This window comes from Aotus nancymaae, unplaced genomic scaffold (genome assembly GCF_030222135.1).
Source record: "Aotus nancymaae isolate 86718 unplaced genomic scaffold, 86718_ANA_hifiasm-v0.15.2.pri h1tg000076l, whole genome shotgun sequence".
Taxonomy (NCBI): Eukaryota; Metazoa; Chordata; class Mammalia; order Primates; family Aotidae; genus Aotus; species Aotus nancymaae.
Genome location: NW_026988491.1, coordinates 7327030 through 7351357, shown reverse-complemented (window position 1 = coordinate 7351357; position 24328 = coordinate 7327030). Strand labels below are relative to the sequence as shown.

Sequence of the window (24328 nt, the reverse complement as noted above, 5' to 3'; positions counted from 1 at the left end):
TACAGATGTCAAGTCTTGATTTTCAAAGAGAATTCTTTACCTCTGAAATCTTTCCAAAAAGAAACAGGGTAACCACAGGAAACTCTAGAAGTTGCACCACTTCAAGTTTTAGGATTTTTCACCCTCAACAGATTCAATGAAATGGCAGTGCAGAGTACTAAACCCAAACAATCCATAATTGATAATGATATTAATGTGTCAGAGCACCTAATCAATAGGGAGAAATCGGGGCAGAAGAGAAGCAGAACCAGTGTAGATAATGTAAGAAATGAATGGCAACCACAAACTATTTTTGCAGCACTTACAGTCTAGTGCGGGAATGGGAGGAGGAGTGTTGTGTATGGAGTGCTTGCCATGTGCCAAGCCCTGTGCTGGTTACCCCTCCGGTGTCACTTCATTTAGTCTTCTACTCAAGAAAGAATTACGATCCCATTTTAGAGATGACGAAACAGAGATAAGAGGGGTTAATCACACCAAGCCAATAAATGGCACAAATAGAAATTGAATCCAAGTCTTTCTAATCCCAAAGTTGCAGTTGTTTACATGAGGCAGGACTCGAAACTGAAATCACTTAAAGCTCGCTTATCACTATGAACAAGAGACATGGCGTATACAAGCATGATCAAAGAGATCTTGATCATCAAAGGAGGCTAGACTGGGAGTTCTGGTGATCCATAAGAGCTGTGATTTGATCATTTTGTAGTACATGTCTGACCATAATAGATGCACCCACAAGTGTTTGTTGGAATAAATGATAAGCTGTCATACTTCATTCTTTGGGATGCTTCTTTTTGACAAAAAAAAAAAAAAAATGTTATTTGATGTATATCCAGATTCATTCTGAAACATAAATGTTCAGCTATGGTATTTATTCAAACAAGTTTTATTTCTCAGCTGCCGGCTTATCTGTTTCCCCTCCCTGCTGAAATAAACTCCAAGCTGATGCACTGGACCTGACCCAGACTCAAGGTGTTTTCATAAGCTGCTGAAAAGCATTTCCAAAACAAAACTAAAAACTCCTGGATTTCGCTTAGCTGTAGCTTAGAGGAAATTGACTAATAAAGATCCCAAAGGGAGGGAGGGGAGGGCGGGGAGGGATAACATGGGGAGAAATGCCAGATATAGTATGTACCTAAATTTAAATAGATATATTTTTTTAAAAATCCCAAAAGGAAACACTAGAGGACAGTATAACTTAACCAGAGGAAAGACATTGGCCTGAAGAGTTTCGAGCCTCGACGCTTGCCGTCGCTCATCCTGCTGCGTCGCTGGTCGCGCCTGCGCTGTAGTTCTTGGAAGGCGGTGCTCTGGGAAGCCGGACGACGCGGCGGCGGCTCTTCAACGTGGAGCCAGTTTAGCTATCGTTGTCGCCGCCATGAGTCGCAACTATAATGATGAGCTGCAGTTCTTGGAAAAAATCAATAAAAACTGCTGGAGGATCAAGAAGGGCTTCGTGCCCAACATGCAGGTGAGGCGGAAGAGCAAATGGTTGGGCCTTCCCTGCTCTTTCCCCCGCCCGGCCAGCGTCCACCGCACCCTCCGGACCTCTCTCGACCACTGGCTCCACCCCCATCCCTTGCAGTTTCCCTCATCCCCTCCTTCTCCCCTCACGGTTCTGGGACCGCCCAGCCTGTGTGTCCCAGATGGAGACTTGAGGGCTCAGGACCTCCCGCCAGGAGAGGTCCCAGAACCACGAGAACAGCCTAAGTGCGATGTTTATGGGGAAGCCAAATAAATACGAAATTAGGGTTTCCAAAGCGTTTTCATAGATCAGTCTCGTAAACGCTTCGTTTACGTTCCTGGTCTTCAGAAATTTCAGGTGGGACTCCAAGGTGGGACAGCCAGCCCCGGGTCCCATTGCTGGGACTGGAATTCACCTCCTCTGAGTCATGCTGGTTATTTATATAACGTTCACAGACCTTTGTTCACTGAACCAAGTTTTCAGCATTCAGTCTTCCATGTTGGTTTTTAATAAAGCGGTATCATTTCTTGCAGTAGCACAGGGCAGGGCTTTTTAAAATACTCACTTCACAGAAGGACCTCGAGCATCTGTCAGTGACACAGCTTCCTCTACCCACCTAGGAAGAGTCTTAGCCAGGACTTGATGCCTGGTTCACTACTTTTTCCTCTGACGTCCCAGATGGAGACTTGAGGGCTCAGGATCATCAGATAGTTGAAAGCCTGGGCTCTGTATCTTTCAGGCTTCATCACCATCTGTGTTCATACTTTCTATTAATATGAAAAAAGAAAACATTTGTGAAGTTTTACAACTTATTTTTAAATAGTTTTTGAAATCCCTGAAGGTGCCAAGTCCCTCTTGGTAAACAGTTCCCAGTAGCCACTCCACTCTTTTATTCAGAATCAAAGCTTATTGAGTTTCCCTTGTTGGCAGATCACTTACACTGAGGGGAGAAAAAGCCCACAGAGATTAATATATGTTCTGTTTCCTGTTTGGCCACTTCCTTTGTGTGGAAACCGATACCCTGAAGGAAAGAACAGAAAATCTAACTTGGGGGCAGCACAGTGGTTCACGGCCTGTAATCACTTTGGGAGACCTAGTGGGAAGATCCTTTGTGTCTAGGACATCGAGACTGGCCTGGGCAATATAGTGGAACCCCGTCTCTACAAAAAAAAAAAAAAAAAATTTTTTTTTAAATTAGCCAGGCATGTTGGTGTGCACCTGTAGTTGTAGCTACTTACGAGGCTGAGGCAGGGTAATCGCTTGAGCCTGGGAGATTGAGGTGCAGTGAGCCATGATCATGCTAACTGCACTCCAGCCTGGGTGACAGAGTGAGTCTCCAAAAAAAAAAAACCACACATGACATGATCGTCTGTAGGATATAATAACACAGACTGTCATTGTCTGGCAGGTGTTCTGACTGAACCTTTGATGCTCACACTGCTGCTCATTTTATCTAGGAGCAAGTCTAATTTTGCTTGGCAGTTCTGGGTTAAGTATGTATGCAGCACTTTACTACCACCTTTCCTTTGGGAATAGAGACTTGAAATGTTGATGCATTGCTCTTAAAACACTATTGACGTCTAAGAATGAATTGTGCTTTCATCCTCATGGGAACAGTGAATTTCACACTGATAATCATCTCTGTTACTAAATCTTCATTTCTCCCCCAAGACCCACATGTTGCACTAAAAATTTCTTTTTGTTCCCTTAAAACGCTCCCCTCCCATCTTTATGTCATTTTTGTGTTCAGTTCCTAGATGTTCTGCTGCACCAGTGAATGTCTCTTGTATTTAAAGAGCCAGCTCAGCAGGATCTCTGTGAAGCCTCTCCCAGCTTCCTCCTAGACTGTTGAACCACTTCCTCATCAGATTCTTTCATAGCACTGTGTACTTACATTATGGCATTTGTCTCATTACACTCTGATATTCTTATCAGAGTATAAGGGCTGTATTGTGCACTAGAAGCTCCTTGAAAGCAAGATCTTGCCATATTCTTTGTGTCTCCCCTAGTGCCCAGGACAGTGCCTCATGCATAGTAAATTATCAGTTAATGTTTGGTGAATTAATAAATGTGACCCCTAAGAAATTGTACTGGAAACATTTTCCATCAATGGGTATCGTTATTTATGCAGTGATGATGAAGTCATCTTTCTGATAAAAACTACATTCAGTTGATTAAGTGTTAAATCTTTGGTTTTCCATTGCTGGACAGCTCCTTCAAAATATTTGACCTGTGATAAAAATGTTCTGCTCTTTATTGTTACTTAAGTATGTCGTCCGTTGCCTTTTGTGTTCCACCGCTGTTGTCAAGCTTTAAAATTATATAGTTTTTTAAAAATTTATTTTTGGAGACCAGTCTTGCTGTGTGGCCCAGGCTGGAGTGCAATGGCACGATCTCTGCTCACTGCAACCTCCACCTCCTGGGTTCAGCAATTCTCCTGCCTCAGCTTCCTGAGTAGCTGGGATTACAGGCACGTGCCACCATGACCAACTTTTGTATTTTTAGTAGAGACGGGGTTTCACCATGTTGGTCAGGCTGGTCTTGAACTCCTGACCTCATGATCCACCTGCCTCCACCTCCTAAAGTGCTGCAATTACAGGCGTTAGCCACCGCGCCCAACTTATAGATTATTTTAAAAATTATAAAGCTAATAGAACTGAGCTCACAACTACATAGCTGCATGTTAAATTTTTCTTCTCACCATTAACCTAACTAGAGATTTGTAAGTCATCACTAGAGCACAGTAAAGTGTAATTTGCTATTGGCTTAAACACAGAATATACCAAGGTCAAATGACTTCATGAGAACTTGAGTTTTTTATTCATCTGGGTTTTTTTGTTTCTGTTTTTGTTTTTCAAAAATCCATTGATATTTTAGAAGCCTGAGGATTAAGACCTTTGGGCTGTGTGAGAGCATAGTTGGAAGGCTTTTCTTAATCACACAGAAAGATGTTTGATCTGTTAAATTCTTAAATGTGGCTTTGAGAATATGAGAATAAACAAAACGGTTTTTGAACATTGCATCATTTTTCTTAAGGTATATTTTAAGATGGGAGCAGCTCATAGTCTTTAGTAGGAAGTTTTCTACATGCTTAAAGTAACGTGAAAGTGTTTCATAAAGTACAGAAAATACTGCGTACGGTATATTCTGTCCAGTACCTGTGCTTGCCATACATGTATTCAAACATTGTTTTTCACTTTCTTTGGTACCAGGTTGAAGGCGTTTTCTATGTGAATGATGCTCTGGAGAAACTGATGTTTGAGGAATTAAGGAATGCCTGTCGAGGTGGTGGTAAGTACATTAGAGTTTCCTTTGTGTTAGTACAGTAGTGCCTTCCCTGTGGCCTGAAAAAGTGGTAACTCAAATAACTGTAATTTTAAAATCTTAGCAAGGGGTGATTACAACTTAATATAGGACCAAAATAACTTACTTATTTGTGATCACATTGTTAGATGGTTGGCGTTATAGAAGGATTTGAAGCTGGGTGGAACTTGTTTCCTTGAACAAGTTCAGCTAACCTTGAACAGTAATAGCAAGACCTAACATTTGTTTTGCACTTAATATGTACCAGGCATTTTACTAGGTGCTTTGCATAGATTATCTCTTGTAATACTTACAGTAACCCTAAAAGGAAGATATTATTTCCAGTTTACAGATGTGTAAGTCAAAGCTCAGTGAGGTTAAATAATTTTAATTTGCCCAAGGTTACATAGCTTTTTGGTGACAGAGCCAGAATTCAGATCCAGGAGTGTCTTTCAAAGACAGTGTTCTTAACCAGTACACTAATTACTGAACTTCAGTTATTTCATCATAAAATCATTACACCTATCTTGCAGGGCTGCAGCAAGGTTTAGAGATAAAATGCATAAAGCTTTGTGATAATCTAATGGTGATGATATAGAAATCATCTAATGTTAGCCCTTTCATTTTCTAGATCAGCAGACTAAAGCCCTCCCTCCCCAACCAGGGTATGCTCACTTGTCTAAAATAACACAGCTGCCAAGTGGCTGAAATGGGACTGCAGCCGCATATCCCTTGATTCTCAATGCAGTGTTGCAGCTCTTCCATGTAGCCCTTCTTTGTCACTTAGAATAAACCAGCATTGATTTTCTTTATAAATAATGTGAACTACTGAAATATTTTTTAGAATATTAATAACGTAAAATTTGGTAGTTATATTTTACATATCCCAGTTCAGCATTTGCAAGCAAGCTTCTCATGGTATATGCAGAACACTGACAGCACGTTTGTGACTATCTTTTCTGTGTGTGTACTTCCTTCTTGAAGCTCTCTTCCATCTTGCATCTCAAACATCCGTCTAGCCTCTGTTGTCTTAGTAGTCCTAATGACTACCTCTTCATGTTTTACAGTCTAGAAACATGAATATAATTAATGCTAAAAATCAAGCGTGTCGTCTTTTCTAACACTCAATTTTTGTCTTCAGGTGTTGGTGGCTTCCTGCCAGCCATGAAACAGATTGGCAATGTGGCAGCCCTGCCTGGAATTGTTCATGTGAGTCAGAGTTCAGAGCTTTAATCCTTTATGTTTCTCAAAGTCCATTGAATGGATGAGTGGCCATGCCTGATAGTGGTGTCATTTAGACAATGACCACTGGACAGCCAGACATAACCATGAAGCCAGGCTCAGTGGCTCATGCCACTCCCAACACTTAGGGAGTCCAAGATAGAAGGATTGCATGAGCCCAGGAGTTTAAGACCAGCCTGGGCAACATGACAAGACCCTGTCTCTACAAAAAGCCCAGGTGTGAAGTACCATGCTTGTAGTCCCAGCTACTCAGAATGCTGAGTGGGAGGATTGCTTAAGCCCAGGAGTTTGACACTGCAGTGAGCCATGATCATGCCACTACCCTTTTAGCTTGGACAACAGTGAGACCCTGTCTCTAGAAATAAAAAATAAAAAGAAATAACCATGGACCTAAAGAAATAATTGAATCTGGATGGCATTTCAGTTTCTGGATGCCTTTGGCTAGAATCTATAAGTGTTCAAGAACCTTTGAAGTCGTTTTTATGTTTTCTTGTTTCTTTATCATGGTAACATCATTATTCCTGGATCAGTATACCACCATTGTAAGTTTCACTGTGGCTCTATCAAAAGGATCACTGAAGAAGAAATGGAAAGAAGTTTAAGGGTGAGGACTGAGGGGAGGAAGAGAGGACACCATAGCTATTCATAAGCCCCCACCACAGTCTAACACTCATATTCTATCATTAGAGGTAGATGTTGAAAATGGATCTATTCGGCAGACATTTTTGAGGTCTTCTTTATGCCAGTTACCATGTTGGGCACTTGGTAGGGGGAATGAAATGGTATGGCTTGTGCATATAAGGAACTTGTTAGTGTTTGGTGTCTCCATATATGCTATGTTTGACCTGCATTCTTCCTGGGTCAGGTACCTTTTCTAGGCTTTATGTGTAGAAAGTCTACAGTCTTTATACCATTAAATGGATTACACTTGTCTGTGATTACTTAAACTAATGACGTATATAAATCAGTTATTTTCCTCTTCTTAACCTGACAAACCACAGTTTGTCAGTGTCTTAAGATTATTTTTTAAATGTAATTAGTACATTAAGTTTAGTATTTGTTACTCCTGTATCATGTTATTTTGAGGCTTTTCTGTTTTGGATTTCCTTAATTAACATTTAGAACTTATAAAAAGGTTTTTTTCTCACTGTATTTAGCTTTGTGATTAGGCGTTCTTAATGATTTCCATTAATAGAGATTTTGTGAAAACAGTCTTGATTTAGGAAGCTTCAGCCTGCGGCTTGAGAATCAGTGTCAGGTCCATCAGGCAACCAGGTGGCAGGTTAAAACCGCTGTATTTATTTTCTAATTCTCTTTCAGCGATCTATTGGGCTTCCTGATGTCCATTCAGGATATGGGTTTGCCATTGGAAATATGGCAGCCTTTGATATGAATGACCCTGAAGCAGTGGTATCCCCAGGTAAGGTCACTGTGCATGTCTGCTGTTAAGTGTGTAGCTTTTCTCTATGGGCCACAGCCTTTGGGAAACAGAGCACTTCTTCCCATATGCATGAGTCAGTCTCATCATGTTCTGTCATTTTTTTCTTTGACATTTACTGCAAGTATTAATTGTGGATACTGAGAGGCTATTAAAACATCAAGCAAAGCATATTTTTATTGAAAATTTGGGGAGGCTTCTACCAAATGTCACAGTATTAAGCAAACTGGCAAATTTTTTTAATCTTTGTAACTCAGTTACCTCATGGACAGTTTGCGTTAATGACCACACATTATTAGTAGATTAGATGAGTTCAGCTCTGTGACAGTGCTAAGCACATAGAACATATTCAGTAATATCATCATTGTTATTCAGTGGTAACATTGAATATACAGAAGGTTGTATACGCCTTCTGCTGTGGTTATGGGGTGCTTTCAAGGAAAACATTCTATACCAGAAGTAATTGCTGTTAAAGAGTGTCAATTTATAAACAAAGTTTAAATGACATCTTGAGAGTTCTGCTTCTAGCATTGGTGGACTAGGTTGTTTCAGACCAATCCCTTGCTGAAAATAATAAGAAAGGCTAGATAAAATATTTTTTCTTATATCTGTTTGAAGACACAGAAAATCTGCTAAGGCAATAAGAATTTGCATGGTCAAGATCTAGAGGAAAAGAAGAAAAAGGTCCAGATAGGTGAGCCCTACATGTAGGGCTGTTTTGAGGTGACTGCAAATTTCAGTTATTAAGAATATACATTATTTGAATGATCCAATAACAAACTTGACACCTTGACCTCTAATATATATGTGTGGTTGTGTGTTTATGTGCACATGCATTGCTGTGCAGCCAGGCAGTGCAGAGTTTACCAAAGCTGACCACATGCTGAGCCATAAATCAGGTGTCAAATTTCAAAGCATTGAAGTCATATAGACCAGCAGTTCTCAAACTTTTTGCACTCGGGACCACTTGAAAAAAAATTATTGAGGATTGAGCTCAAAGACTCTTATCAATGTTTACCTTATTAGAAATTAAAACAAAATTTTTAAGACAGGAATACATAAGTACATGCTTCATTATCCATTAGAACAAAGATGTTATGTCATATAGCTTTTGAAAAAATCTCACTGTACAGTCATGGGAGAATATGAATACAATAGGCAAATAATGTCTTAGTATTACAAAATGAATCTTACAGACCTGAAATGGTCTTCCCCCTAACTCCCACCCCAGGGTCTCTGAACCATACTAAAGAACCACTCATGGGACAGACCCACAGGGCCCAGCCTGGGAGTGTGTGAGGCCGGGTGGCCAGTGACCTGCAGAGGGCTCCAGTGCCTGTTCCCAAGAGGGAGAAGGCCACCTTCTGTCTTCTGAGAAGCTCTGAGTCTGGGGTCCTGTTCTTTGAGGACCATCCTCATCCCCTCCCCCACATGTGTACTTGACATTTTCTAAGAAAATAGATGTTAAATGTTTTCACCAGAAAAAACAGAAGGGAGGTAACTGTGAGATCATGAGTATGATAATTAGTTTGATTGTGGTAATTATTTCTCAATGTATATGTACATTGTGTATACCCAAATATATACAGTTTTTATTTGCCATTTGTTTGCCAGTCATCTCTCAAGCTGGGGGTAAATGGTTTAAAAAATGCTTACAGGCTGGGCAAAGTGGCTCACACCTGTAATTCCAGCACTATGGGAGGCTGAGGCAGGAGGATCACTTGAGCCCAGGAGTTTGAGACCAACTTAGGCAACATGGTGAAACCCCATCCCTACAAAAAATACAAAAGTTAGTCAGGTGTGGTGGCACACACCTGTAGTCCCAGCCACTCAGGTGACTGAGGGGAGAGAATTGCTTGATCTCGGGAGGTAGAGGCTGCAATGAGAGTTTAGCCTAGGTGACAGCAAGACTCTGCCTCAAAAAATGAAAGTCCTTATGTCTAAAAATTTGAGGTTACTGTTAATGTCCTTTTTGAATGGAAACATGTAGCCTTAAATGTGCAAATTAGGAAAGAGGAAAGGCTGGAATATCAGTGATCTTAGAAAGTTAAAGAAGCCGAGGCAGGTGGATCATGAGGTTGAGAGATCAAGACCATCCTGGTCAACAAAGTGAAACCCTGTCTCTACTAAAAATACAAAAATTAGCTGGGCGTGGTGGCGCGTGCCTGTAGTCCCAGCTACTCAGGAGGCTGAGGCAGGAGAATTGCCTGAACCCAGGAGGCGGAGGTTGCAGTGAGCCGAGATCACGCCATTGCACTCCAACCTGGGTAACAAGAGCGAAACTCCGTCTAAAAAAAAAAAAAAGGAAGTTAAAGAAAGAACAACAAATTATACCCTAAAAAAGTAGAAAGATGGAAATAATTAGGAGTAAAATTAATGAAACATAAAGATATATGATAGAAAGGGCCAACAAAGTCAAAAGTTGATTATTTGTAAAGACTGAAAAAATTCATCAACCCCTGTCAGCAGTAGTCAAGAAAAAAGAGAAGCACATTTTGATCTCTTGTTTTACATGTTACTCATTGTTCATTGCCACCTCCCTGACCCATAAAGTGCCTTTAGTATGTATCTTACTTTAGATTATCTTGATGTCATCAAGCTTTACAGAGAACCGCTTTGTTGTCTACTTTAAAAAACAGTTATATTTAAAAGAATGGGTATCTTTCTAGCCCTATATTAATGGTGAGAAACTGAAGGTAACAGTGCCTGACCTCCTGGTTTTGCTAACTTTTCTCTATTTTGTAGGTGGTGTCGGGTTTGACATCAACTGTGGTGTCCGCTTACTAAGAACCAATTTAGATGAAAGTGATGTCCAGCCTGTGAAGGAGCAACTTGCCCAAGCTATGTTTGACCACATTCCTGTTGGGGTAGGATCAAAAGGTGTCATCCCAATGAATGCCAAGTAAGAGCACACATTTCCAGTGAATGGAATGGGAGAGATAGTAACCACATGACCTTCAGCTTCCTTTCCAGTGCAGTGCACTTGAGAGATGAGGATTGTTCAGTTACTTTTCAGGAAGTAGTAAGAACTGTTTTTTCAGCAGGAGGTTCAGCGCATTTTTTGGAGACATTATTCAACTGATGTTATAACAGCCTTTGACATAGAGTAGTATTTATGATAAAATCATATCCACCAACGTTTATCAAGCACTTTCTATGTGTAAGGCACTGAGCATTGATTGTATCATTTCATCTAGACAATAACCCTATTATTTTCCCTAACTTATAAGAAAGAAAACTGAGGTTTAGAGAGGTAATAAGCTTAGTGCCAGGTGTGGTTGGGTTTACAGAATCCCAGCACTTTGGGAGGCTAAGGCAGGAGGATTGCTTGAGTCCGGGAGTAAAAGATGAACCTAGACAACATAGTGAGACCTTGTCTCTTAAAAAAAAAAAATTAGCTGGGCATGTGGCTTGCGCCTGTAGTCCCACCTCCTCAGGAGGCTGCAGTGGGAGGACCCCTTGCGAGCCCAGGAGTTCAAGGCTGCAGTGTGTTGTGATGTCAGTACTGCACCCCAGCCTGGGCAACAGAGTGACCCTGCCTCCATTTTTTTTTTTTTTAAATCTTAGTAGGTGATAATCAGTATTCAAACCAAAGATCCTTTGACTTCAGAAACTATATTCTGAATCCCACTGCCTTTTGTCATTAGCCTATTTAACCACAACCTTCATTTTTGGATGATAGCAAGATGTGTTCTTTGAGTAAGTAGAGAATTAAATATAATGCTATAGTGTATCTCGCAGATAGCCATAGACTTTACTGTGTCATAGCTTATGCAAAGCAGTGTACCCTAAATTTTGCAGAGTACTTCAATAGCAGAATAGTGTGCTAGGTATGTTTCTTTAATATTTTGCTTTATCCTTCAAATTTATGTGAATTTTGCATTCGAATCAAATGTGTACGTAATAGGAAAAACATGTTTTTAGCTGTCACTTTAACAGCTAAACGTTACGTAACAGCTTTAGCTGTAACGTAACAGCTATAAACATGTTTTTCCTATTATGTACACATTTGATTCAAATGCAAAATTCACATAAATTTGAAAGATAAAGCAAACTCCTCCCAACCACCCAACCAAAACACACACACACACACACACACACACACACACACACACACACTTGAAGTAAAATCAATATACTTGAAAGATACTTAGTCTGTAATTTCGCGTGATCCCTGACATGCAGCCCCAATTTGAAAAGCATACTTGGAACACACAAATAAATTTCAAACATCTTTGCAAATATTTTACATAGGAATTTTGTCCAAATAATACTGAAATGAGGCTACTTTGGGCACACTGCCTATGGGGTAGCCTGGCTCTGCAAGGAGCAGTAAAAAATAATAAAAAAAAAATATTGAAATGGGCTGTCATCTGGGGTAGTGGGGAGAGAACACTGAAAAGTGTGGTGTTTCCTGCCAGTGTTTTAGAAGACAGCTGGACCTTGGATGAAGATTAAAGTTGTTCCCACAAGGGTTTAATGTACATGTACCTCAGCTTCAAAATGGAGGTGCAGTAAATCACTCAGAACTTTTGTGAAGATGTGAATAGAGCTTAAAATTTAACCCGTGTTGGCCGGGTGCAGTGGCTTACACCTGTAATCCCAGCACTGTGGGAGGCCGAGGTGGGCGGAACATGAAGTCAGGAGGTCGAGATCGTCCTGACTTAACATGGTGAAACCCTGTCTTTACTAAAAATACAAAAAATTAGCCAGGTGTGGTGGCGTGCACCTGTAGACCCAGCTACTCAGGAGGCTGAGGCAGGAGAATCGCTTGAACCTGGGAGGCAGAGGTTGTAGTGAGCCGAGATCGTGCTACTATGCTCCAGCCTGGGCAACAGAGAGAGATTCAGTCTCAAAAAAAAAATTTAACCTGTGTTGTTTGAGGAATTCTAGATACCTTCATTTATTTGACCATAATTGTTTATAAATTATTAATCAAGTTGTGTAGCTGGTCGAATTAGTGGTAGAGAGTGATAGCTGATTAAGGTTACACAGTTTTGGTTTTTTTGTTTTTTTTTTAATCTGCTTAATCACTGCCTCATGGAATTCAGGATCAGAGAGGCAAACTGAATATAAAAAAGACTTGAAAATTAAAAAGAGCCGTATAAGTGTCAAGTAGAACTAGAATCATGTCTAATAAGGCATTTACTATTTTATATTGCAATTATTTATGTGACTGCATTCCTCAAAAAAAACAGCTAGTTACTGAGAGCTTAAACTTTGTATCTGACTCAAGGAACACAGGAGATAGTAAATGTCCAGTTTTCATCTGCCCTTTAAAGATGTGGTCATCCTTAGGTTTTGATCTGCCTTTGCTGTGAAATGACTAGCACCTTTTATACTCACCCAGAGACTTGGAGGAGGCCTTGGAGATGGGGGTGGACTGGTCCTTAAGAGAAGGGTATGCCTGGGCTGAAGACAAAGAACACTGTGAGGAGTATGGAAGGATGCTGCAAGCTGACCCCAATAAGGTCTCTCCAAGGGCTAAGAAAAGAGGCCTTCCTCAGGTAACTCACTTTGGAGGGGCAACGTGTTAATTTTTTTCTCATATTTTGTTTTTGTTAGGGGAAAAAAACTATATCTTACATTTAGCAAACATATTCCCAGGTTTCTTTATGGTATATTAAAAAATACAAATTTGTTTATGATTCATTTTTATTAAAAAAAAAAAAAAAAACTATCAGGGCTAGATGCAGTGACTCACACCTGCTTTGGGAGGCCATCCAGGAAGGATTGCTAGAGGCCAGTAGTTCAAGACTAGCCTCGGCAACATAAAGAGACTTTGTCTCTAAAAAAAACTAGAAGAAAAAAAGCACATGCCAGTAATCCCAGCTGCTCACAGGCTAAGATAGGAAGATCACTTGAGCCTAGGAGTTTGAGGCTGTAGTGAGCTGTGATCATGCCACTGCACTCCAGCCTGGGTGACAGAGCAGTCAGGAGCTTGCAAATTTTCATAAAATAAATAATGAATTAGAACTGAATGGGAGAAAAATAGAATATATTTATAAGGTTTATATGTTAAAATTATATATATACATACTTTGACAGTCTACAAATGGTACCCATGAGATAAGAATATATTAGATGTTTGAAAAGACAGCTAGTTATGAAGGCTTTGCCACTAATTCACTGTGACACATGGGCAAGACTGTCTTCTCTGGATCTCAGTTTCTTCTAGAAGACTGGGATGGTTAAAACTAGGCAACCTCAAAAAAAAAAAAATCGATGATAGACTGGACAGGGAAAATGTGGCACATATACAGCATGGAATACTATGCAGCCATCAAAAACAATGAGTTCGTGTCCTTTGTAGGGACATGGATGAACCTGGAAACCATCATTCTCAGCAGACTGACACAAGAACACAAAATCAAACACCACATGTTCTCACTCATAGGTGGGTATTGAACAATGAGAACACACGGACACAGGGAGGGGAGCATCACACACTGGGGTCTGTTGGGGGGAAATAGGGGAGGGACAGTGAGGGGTGGGGAGTTGGGGAGAGATAGCATGGGGAGAAATGACAGATATAGGTGATGGGGAGGAAGGCAGCAAACCACACTGCCATGTGTGCACCTATGCAACGATCTTACATGTTCTTCACATGTACCCTGAAACCTAAAATGCAAAAAAAAAAAAAAAAATGGGGAACCTCTAAAGACTCTTCCAGAACTGACATTCTCTGGTTCTCTAAATCATCTATTGATATTAGCTCTAGTTGTCATATATGTTCTTTCCGTTACAGATAATGGTGGATGTCCGTGAACTCATAGGTGTTTTAAAAATCATTTGAACTTGAATGTTGTCTAAGTGTCAACATTCACCAACATTATCCCAAAATTTGACTCTTTGTGATGCTTAAAATATCCCATGAATCATTTAAAAGCTTGATTTTTTTTTTTATGAGACTTTTTTCTTTAAATTGTTTTACTCTAAGTTCTGGGATACATGTGCTGAACATGCAGGTTTGTTACAAAGGTATACATGTGCCCTGGTGGTTTGCCGCACCTGTCAACCCGTCATATGGGTTTTAAGCCTCACATGCTTTAGTTGTTTGTCCTAATGTTTTCCCTCTTCTTTCCCCCTATCCCTCGACACGCCCCAGTATGTGATGTTCCCTGTGTCCATGTGTTCTCATTGTTCAGCTCCCACTTATGAATGAGAACATGCAGTGTTTGGTTTTCTGTTCCTGTGTTTTTTTATATGTGTATACCAAGCATATAATGATATAATAAAATTCAGGAGCTAGTCTACGTTATTTTGTTGTGTAGACTATTGTTGTAAACAAGGCACTTGTACAGCTTAGGAATTTTTTTGTTACTGGAACACTATTTGTTATTTTGCTGTTAGTTTGTTTTTATCTTTTTGGTTTTTAAATAGATTAAAACATAAAACTAGAATAAAAACTATCTTATCAGACATTTTTACATTTGCAGTTGGGGACCCTGGGAGCAGGCAACCATTATGCAGAAATCCAGGTTGTGGATGAGATTTTCAATGAGTACGCTGCTAAGAAAATGGGCATCGACCATAAGGGACAGGTGTGTGTGATGATCCACAGTGGAAGCAGAGGCCTGGGCCACCAAGTAGCCACAGGTATATTCTCAACTTCATACTAAAATGTGCATTTTATGGGCAACCAGATAGAAATTTAAGAGAACAGAAACCCTGAAATATACTGCATGGGTTTTATCCTGAGTCCTCAACAATTAAATAACTTAAACAAATTAACTTCACTGGGCTATAACTTTCTTGTCTAAAAAAAATGAGTATAATAATTATTTTATATGGGATTATCATGGAAAGTTTATAAAGCACTTAAATCAGTGTCTGACAGTAAGCATTCAATAAGTTAGTTGCAGTGATCATTATATTTACTCTTAAGGGTTACTATCTGGCCCAGAAAAAGCAAGAAAATATTTAAACAGTGGAATTTATGAAGTAGGCATTCATTTAGCAAATGATGTATTATATACCTGCTCTGCAACATTAGGTGTTATGGTGGATTTGCTGACGAATTAGGCAGATACTTTGTACTCAAGTTGTCTCATGAAGTAAAGGTCATGTTCATTTAAAAGGAAAAGTAAATATTAAAAGGTAGCAATTAATAATATAGGGGAGACAAACAAAACACATTTAGGAAAAAGATTTTGGAGATGGCTTCATGGATCCAGTGTTGAGCCTTGACAGTCTACAAATGGTATCCATGAGATAAGAACATTGGTGACAAAAAGGCAGCATGAACAAAAGCAGGAAGCAGAGAAATAATGGATAGGTCCTCTTGGATAGCTTGGAGGATGTGTGAAAGAGTTTATGCATCAATGAAAAGGTATATAGACACCTGGAAATTGCTATAAGCTTTAAATTTCATGTTACAGATCAGCCTCTAGTCCATTTTATTGTGTGAGAATTTAATAATTTGTGCCAGCCCGACCCTTTAGACTATTTAATCTAGCAGATGTATGAAGTGTCGACAAGTATTCCAGAGCATTCCACTGAGTGCTTCTCTGCACTTCGTCATGAATTTGATTAACCATGATGGTAACACAATGTATTTTACTACTACTACTCATTCATTCGCATACTGAGAAAGGAGTAATTGAGATCATATTGTGGCTCTTTGTTTACACATCCCATTCTCTTTCAAGTTCCAAGAGGACGAATGTTGACTTTGTGTCCCACATACTGTCACTGCACTCTTAGAGATTCTCACATTGATCTTGACCGAGCAAATAGATGAACTCAGAAACAAAGGGAAAGTTGTCTTTCACTTGTTTTTTTGTGGAATGTGTTTGAATGTAGCCTGCCTCTCTGCAGTAAATCTGAACTCTTCATTTAAGGGAAACCTAACTGATTTGGACTTTGCTGCTCTCATCCCAGATGCTCTGGTAGCTATGGAGAAGGCCATGAAGAGAGACAAGATTATAGTCAATGATCGGCAGTTGGCCTGTGCTCGAATTGCTTCCCCAGAGGGTCAAGACTACCTGAAGGGAATGGCAGCAGCTGGGAACTATGCCTGGGTCAACCGCTCTTCCATGACCTTCTTAACCCGTCAGGTACAGTTGAAGTTGCTTTTCTGTCTGAGTCATTCATGATGAAGTTAAGTGCTTTAAAACATAGTGCAGTTCAGTCAAAGCCTATGGTGTTTGGTTTTGGTGTCATCTTAAACCAAATAATCAGGGTATCAGGCATAAGGAATGAGAGAAGAGAATCAAAATTATTCCTAGAATTTGTCTTGAACAGCACAGAGAATAGGAGTACCATTGACTGAGATTCAGAAGGCTGGGGAAGAAGCAATTTTGAAGGGTGGGATCAAAAGTAGCCAGGCAGCTTTTTAACCAAAGAGGAAAATGATGTGGTGGCATTTGCTGTGTGGTCTAAAAGACAGCTTTTGTCCTTTACGTAAAGATAATCTTACTGCTATTTTTGAATGTTTAAATCTTTTACCCCCTTCAGAACAGACTACCTGAAATCAATAAGATAAGTCACAAAGAGCTGAAGATAAGTCTGAAGTTCTGGCTGCTTTTAACTTCTACATTTTCTCTTAGGCTTTTGCCAAGGTCTTCAACACAACCCCGGATGACCTGGACCTCCACGTGATCTATGATGTTTCTCACAACATTGCCAAAGTGGAGCAGCATGTGGTGGATGGAAAGGAACGGACACTGTTAGTACACAGGAAGGGATCCACCCGCGCGTTCCCTCCTCACCATCCACTCATTGCTGTTGATTACCAAGTACGTAGCCCTGTGTTTGTGGTTTTAAGCAGTGGGAGTATGATTAAGATTGTTGCAAATGTAAATTACATTTAAACTGAAAAGCAGCAATTGTGAAAATAAAATATGTGTCACCCATGAGAACAGTGATTCCCAATCTTCTCCGAAGCAGTAACTCCTCCCCCCATCATTTGTGCTTGCAGTGTTGCCATGTGCTAACTAGAAAGTGCTGCATGAAGTATATATTACTCCACTACTGTGAATTGAGGCCTTTGAATTAGTGGAAGACAGGAGTAACTCAGTTACAGAAGACAGAGTAAACTCAGCCTGTTTCATTCCTCCTATCCTCTCGGTGTCTGGCTGTGGTAGAGTTAGACCCCATAGTCTGCTTGCTCCTTTTACAGATGAGAAACCCAAAACAGAGAAGAAAATCCCTTTCCTCAGGATGGTTGTTCTAGTAACACTTCCCTACAGTTTTGGATTTCGCTTTGCTCTTATTTTGACTCTTGTCTTCTGCATTTTTACTGGTCCTCATTTTCACTCTTGGCCTCTTCCTTCACTTCTGAATTATCAAAGTACTGTCTTAATAATTGTTTACAAGCTGCATGTTTAGAGGTCTGGATTTCTCCTGCAATTCTACAGTGCGGAAGAAAATAAATTTTTTGCCTAAAAAGCTTATGTCTTTCTGATTTTTAACATGTTTGGCTTACGTGCATCCTCAGCTCACTGGACAACCAGTGCTCATTGGTGGCACCATGGGAACCTGTAGTTATGTTCTTACTGGCACTGAACAGGGCATGACTGAGACCTTTGGAACAACCTGTCATGGAGCGGTAAGGAAAACAGAAACTTCCTTAGAAATGTTCTCTTCAGTTTAGCTATTGTTTTCCATTTTGACTGGTAAACGTAGCCGATTGAACATTAACAGAATTGAGACTTGGGTCTGTCCTGTATTGCACTTCAAATTGTTCCCCATGATGTATGCTATTTAGTGACCTGACAGGGCCACCTAGTGTCTCTACCTAAGTGATATCTGGTAGGGTAGGGACCGTTGCTTATCTCCGCAAGTCCCGAAAATCCAGACTGGGAAATTATCACAATTATCACACTAGCTGAGCTTACTGTAACTGGTTTAAAGTGATGGAACTTTAACTGATGTTAATAGCACAGTTTATCTCAGTGACTGGACCTGCTCATTTGTTTAATTTGCCCCTTCCTATTGTGTAGGTCCACTCAGGATTGGAAGGATAGGCCCTATTTGCAAATTAGAGCCTATGTGCAGTCTACACACACACGCATTTCAAAACACTGCCTCTCATCTTCTAAGCCCAGGGGTCAGTAAACTCTTTCCATAAAGGGCCAGACTATGAATATTCTGGCTTTAGGGACCAGATGGTCTCTGTACCAGCTATTCAGCTATGCCATTTCAGTGCAGAAGCAACCTTAAGCACTGTGTAAATGGGCATTGCTGTGTTCTCATAAAACTATTTTAGACCAGGCATGGTTGCTCACACCTGTAATTATAGCACTTTAGGAGGCCAGGGCAGGAGGAGCACTTGAAGCCAGGAGTTCAAGACCAGTCTGGGCAACATTAGCGAGACACTGTCTCTACAAAAATTTTTTTGATCAGCCGGTCGTGGTGACACACCCGTAGTCCTGGCTAAGGCAGGAGGATTGCTAGAGCCCAGGATATCAAGGCTGCAGTGAGTTATGATTATGCCACTTCATTCCAGTCTGGCTGACATAGGGAGACCCTTTCTCAAAAAACAAAATAGTTTCTTTTAAAAAGCAGATGGTGGGCCAGATTTGGCTCGTCCACTGTAGTTTGACAGCCCCTTTTCTAAGCCATCCAGAGTGTTGACCCAGTGTTGAAATAGGAGAGAGAAACTGTCTAGAATACCTTCTCATAGGACAGACCTTCACAAATGTATCTTAACCCTACTTTCTTCTCTTGTTTCTCATTTCTAGCTGCCTCCCAACTCCTAATTTTAACCCAATGGTTCTCAACAGGAAGATGAACCCCCTACCCCCATGGGGACATTGGCCATTTCTGGAGGCATTTTTTATTGTCACGGTTTAGTGGGAGTTGCTATTGGCATTTTGGGGGGTAGATGCCAGGGATGCTGCCCTGCCCAGGACAGCCTCCCAACAAAGAATTCTGTGGTCCAAAATCCAAAAGGATATGAGGGACTTAAAACAACAGGCATGTTATCAGTTTGATAAAGTAAAAAAAGATGGGTTTTTAAGCTCCTTTTTAGTTTAAGAGAAAATCAAGGAAAGGGCATATAATCTTAGGGTTTAAAATAAAGTTCATTCCTTTCCCATTCTAGGGCCGTGCATTGTCCCGAGCAAAATCTCGACGTAATTTAGATTTCCAGGATGTCTTAGACAAATTGGCAGATATGGGAATTGCAATCCGTGTTGCTTCACCCAAACTGGTTATGGAAGAGGTAAGTGAAATTTTGATAAATATTCATTATTCCCCATTTGTAATTTATGCCAGTCTACAGAGAGAGCAGTTTGGGGTATTACTAACAGGAATTGTTTGGGCTATTTTTTTTATGACCTCAATTGTGGTGTATCTTTTTTGGTTTATCTTATTTCAGTTTTATATTTTCTTTTCTTTTGGTTAGAGTTAAATTACGAGCCAAGTCCTTGAGAATGATTTTTCACTATTTATATATAATCTCCATCTCCATATTAAGCTTTTCAAAAGTAGTTTGAGCTGACTCTTGCTTTTATACAGTTGTATACTTAGGTTTCAACTTGAAAGCAAGTTTGAAAAGGAAGGCATAAATATTTGGGGAAAGTTTTATTGATTCACTGAATCAATAAAACTGAATCACTGAGAACAGATTTTGTTTAAATTCTGTATATATGTGTATACATATGTACATATTTAAATTAAAAGCAACATAATTTCTTTCTTAAAGATTTAAGAGAAAAGAAAGCCTTCCAGAAACTCAGTGCCCTGACATAGTTATTACCTTATCTTTTAGAATACTTATTATTGTTAGCTGGGTGTGGTGGCTCACACCTATAATCCCAGCATCTTGGGAGGCCGAGGTAGGTGGATCACTTGAGGTCAGGGGTTTGAGGCCAGCCTGCTCAATATGGTGAAACCCCATCTCTACTAAAAATACAAAAATTAGCTAGGCATGGTGGTGGATGCCTGTAATCATAACTACTCAGGAGGCTGAGGCAGGAGAATCACTTGAACCCAGGAGGCGGAGGTTGCAGTGAGCCAAGATCATGCTACTGCACTCCAGCCTGGGGACAGAGCAAGACTCCGTCTCAAAAGAGAAAGAAATACTTATTGTCATACTTTTTTCCTAAATGCTTTTTTTAAAGCTAGTCATAATTATAATTAATACACATTTTTAGTTCTTTTAAAAATTTAGCACAAGGTTATGAAATTGTTTGTGTCACTTTTTAAAATCATTGCCGAATATTCTACCAGAGTATCTTTCTCCCTGTAGTAGACATTTAAATAGCCTTCAAATATTTGCTACTATAAATTAAATTTTAATGAGTATCTTCATGCATGAAGCTTTTTCCCAGTTGTTTTAGTAATTAGAACAGTCTCAAAAGTGGAATTACATGGTGGCTCATGCCTATAATTCCAGTACTTTGGGAGGCCATTGCAAGAAGATCTCTTGAGGCCAGAAGTTCAAGATCAGTCTGGGCAAAGATTAGCCAGGTGTAGTCCTGTCTACTCAGGAGACTGAAGCTGGAGGGTAGCCTGAGCCCAGGAGTTTGGGGTTACAGTGAGCTATGTGATTGTGCTGCTGCATTCCAGACTGGATGGCAAAGCAAGACTCATCTCAAAAAAAAAAAAAATAAAGGAAAAAAGTGAACTACTGACTCAGAGTATGACAAAGACTTATTTTTTAAATAACTATTAATTTTTCCCCTAAAGAATACATGTTTAATTTAAAAGATTTGGAAAATGCAAAGTAGAAAACAGAAAACATTTAGAATTCAATCAGCCAGGAATAACTACAGTTAACATTTGGATTTTTGGTTGTTTGGTTTTGTTTTTTTCACCAGCAACACGATTGTTTCATTCACTCATTCAGCTAACACTTATTAAACATCTGCTATAGTTAGGTACTTTTCTGTGTGCTAGAGATACTGCAGTGGACAAAAGAAACACGAATCTCTTCCTTGTGGAGCTTTCCAAATAACAAAATATACAGTGTGTTAATCACCATACAAGTTCTGTCAAATAATAATGAAGCAGGGAAAGGGGGTAAGGAAAGGTGGGGAGGGGGACCGTTTTAAACAGGTGGTTGGAGAAGACTTCAGTGAGGTGACAATAGAGCAAAGACCTGAAGAGAGAGAGGAAACAGGCTCCCTGGGTATCTGGTGGTGAGCGTTCGAGGCAGAGAGCAGCAAGCACAAAATCCATGAGCCGAGGTTACTCCGAAGCAGCCTAAGAAGGCCAGGCGTGAATGACAAGAGCAAGCCAGAGGGAGAGGAGGTCAGAGAGGTAGGGGGCGCCAGAGCATTTGGACTTTTGCTTTTACTCTGATTAAAATGAAAACTTTTGGAGGATTTTGAACAGAATTGTGACATGATCGGACAAATGTGTTTTCATGTTAATGAGAAGAATCTACAAGAGAAATTAATGATGCAGGAAAGAGGGAGGAAATTGCTGGAGAAGTGTCCTTGAATAGAGATAGGGTCTGATGTACAAGTTAATAGGGTTGGTCTTTGCTAGGAGCACAAATAATCCATCCTTCATAAAAGGAGAGAAGAGGCTGGGCACAGTGGCTGACATCTGTACTCCCAGTACTTTGAGAGACTGAGGTGAGATTGCTTAAAGCCAGGAATTTGAGACCAGCCTGGGCAACAAAGCAAGACCCCATCTCTATAAAAATAAAAAAAATTAGCCTGTAGTCTCAATGACTTAGAAGGCTGGGGTAAAAGGATTGATTGAGCCCAGGAGTGGGTGGCAGCAGCAAGCTGTGATTGTGCCACTGGACTCAACCTTGGGTGACAGAATAAGACCCTGTCAAAAAAGGAGAGAAGGTATAGATACAGATATGTGGGGAAGATAAAGTGAGCACATTTATGAATATTCTGGCTGCTTCTATTTTTTCTTTCAGTGTATTACATAGTAAGGTCAGCAAGTGACAGTAAGGATCTGAGAAAAGGTATGAAATACTCATCTAGGAGAGAGAGAGATAGTCATTGGCCCAGTGGAATTTTATCTGATTGCCAGGAGCTAGAATCAAGTAATGCTAGGGAGTGATTGAGGCTCCCACAGATAACGGTAACCAAAGATAGTTTGTGGTGTGATGTAATAACTGCAAGATTCAAAACTGGGAGTGCCTAGGGAGAATAGAAACAACCATGAAAGCCAGAAAACAGCCACCTGTCCCACTTCTGGGACCAATGGCATGACCTGGTTTGAAAGAGAAAAGAGCTACCACTTCAGAAAGTTGGAGCTGAAAGTGATATCCTCAAGAAAGATCCATGTTTCAGTAAAACAAGAAGGTGAAGGGAATGTTAAAGGGAAGGAGGGGATTTTGCTCCTTCCGGAAGGAGTTCCAGAGGCCACAGTGGGAAGGTTTCAGACATTGGAAGGGAATGGGAGATGGGATAGAAAAGGGTATTATGTACAGAACAGTATGGGAATCAGTCTGGATGGCCTACGCTTGTATTGACATGAATAAAGATAAAGTGAGTGCGTGGGGAGATTAGTGCTAATGGTGGCAAGGCAGTATGGGCAGGATGGAAGGGTGGGAATGTGACTAGAAAGTCACAGAAATTGTATGTGAGTGTAGTTGCACATATATACACACATATACACATGCACACATACAGTTTTAGTTTTATACATATATGAATTTTATAACTTACTTTGAAGGTACTAGATGTTCATTCTAAAAATTTTGATAACTGCATAAATATATAAACGAAGAAAATTAAAATTGCCAGTAATTCCACCATCAAGAGATAATTACTACTAACATATGATGGTTTTGTGCATTTCCTTCCAGTCAGGTACTGGTGTGTGTTTTATTTAATTACATTTACACATTTTCTAGTTATGCAAGTAATGCATGTTCTTTGGAGACGTTTCAAAAAATACAGAAAAATATATAAAACAAGATAAAAGTGTTTTGGAAGCTACCACTGACCAACATCAGGCTTGCTCATTTTTTAAATGTTTGCTAATTTGATAGGCAAAAAAACTCCCTGTATTATTTTAGTGTGCATTTATTTAATCACAAGTGAAGTTTGGCACTTGTAAAGACTGCATTTTCAGTGGACTTGTGCAATGTTTAATTCCTCTCCTGCAGGCTCCTGAGTCCTATAAGAATGTCACAGATGTGGTGAATACCTGCCATGATGCTGGAATCAGCAAGAAAGCCATTAAACTGAGACCAATTGCTGTGATCAAAGGATAGAACCTTGGACAGCAGGGCCACTAGACACCACTGACCCTCTGAGAAGTGAAAGTAGACTGACATGCTCTTCCAACGTCAGACTCAAGTCAGGACAGGTTCCAAAGCGTGCAACTGTAACTGCTCGTGCCAAAATGGCTGACAGGGAGGCTGCTGCTTTCAGGAGCCAGTGCTTGTAAAATAATCTTCCGGAAAGAAGAACCTTTGGAAAGGGAGGAATATACCTTCTCCTTGGTTGTTCCACAGTTTTAGGAAAATCTGTTAGGGGTGGGTAGGTGTCAAGAAACTGCCTTACTCAGTCATACAAGTCTTCAGCCATCAGATGGAACTTTGTCACGCCAAGCTGTGTTTACATTCCGAGAGGTGTCATGAAGAAAGTTCTATTAAATATAGTTTTGGAATGTTTCCTTTCGTCCCTTGCTTTGTCAGTTTGTCCATTCATCCACCCATTTACACATCACCCCTGCACTGAGCAAAACCCTAAATACCCCGCTTACTTGGAGAGCACCCAGGGGGTTTTAATCGGGCTGTTAGGTGAATGGGTAGTGGGACACACACTGAAGAGGGAGTATGTGGAGGTATAAGGAATAGGGACCCAAAAGACAGAATAGTATTTCCTAGCCTTGCTACCTTTCTTACTCTAAATACAAGGCAGGGTTTATGCTCATTTGCAACATGGCATCTGCTGGTATCTCATTAATTAGGCCTGGCTAATTCTTTTTTTTTTTTTTAAGTTTTGCACAGCAGT

The 24328-nt window shown here is 40.2% G+C and overlaps 1 protein-coding gene across 1 annotated transcript; it reads left to right on the top strand.

Annotated features, from left to right (window-relative positions):
* Nucleotides 1–1288: 1288 nt before the first annotated feature.
* On the top strand, nucleotides 1289–23985 carry RTCB (RNA 2',3'-cyclic phosphate and 5'-OH ligase). Its single transcript, XM_064367946.1, has 12 exons — nucleotides 1289–1468; nucleotides 4675–4753; nucleotides 5907–5974; nucleotides 7328–7427; nucleotides 10191–10347; nucleotides 12796–12952; nucleotides 14885–15044; nucleotides 16329–16504; nucleotides 16997–17185; nucleotides 17887–17997; nucleotides 19495–19614; nucleotides 23476–23985. The coding sequence occupies exons 1-12, from the start codon at nucleotides 1376–1378 to the stop codon at nucleotides 23581–23583; spliced, it is 1518 nt and encodes a 505-aa protein (XP_064224016.1). The 5' UTR covers nucleotides 1289–1375; the 3' UTR covers nucleotides 23584–23985.
* The last annotated feature ends 343 nt before the right edge of the window (nucleotides 23986–24328 follow it).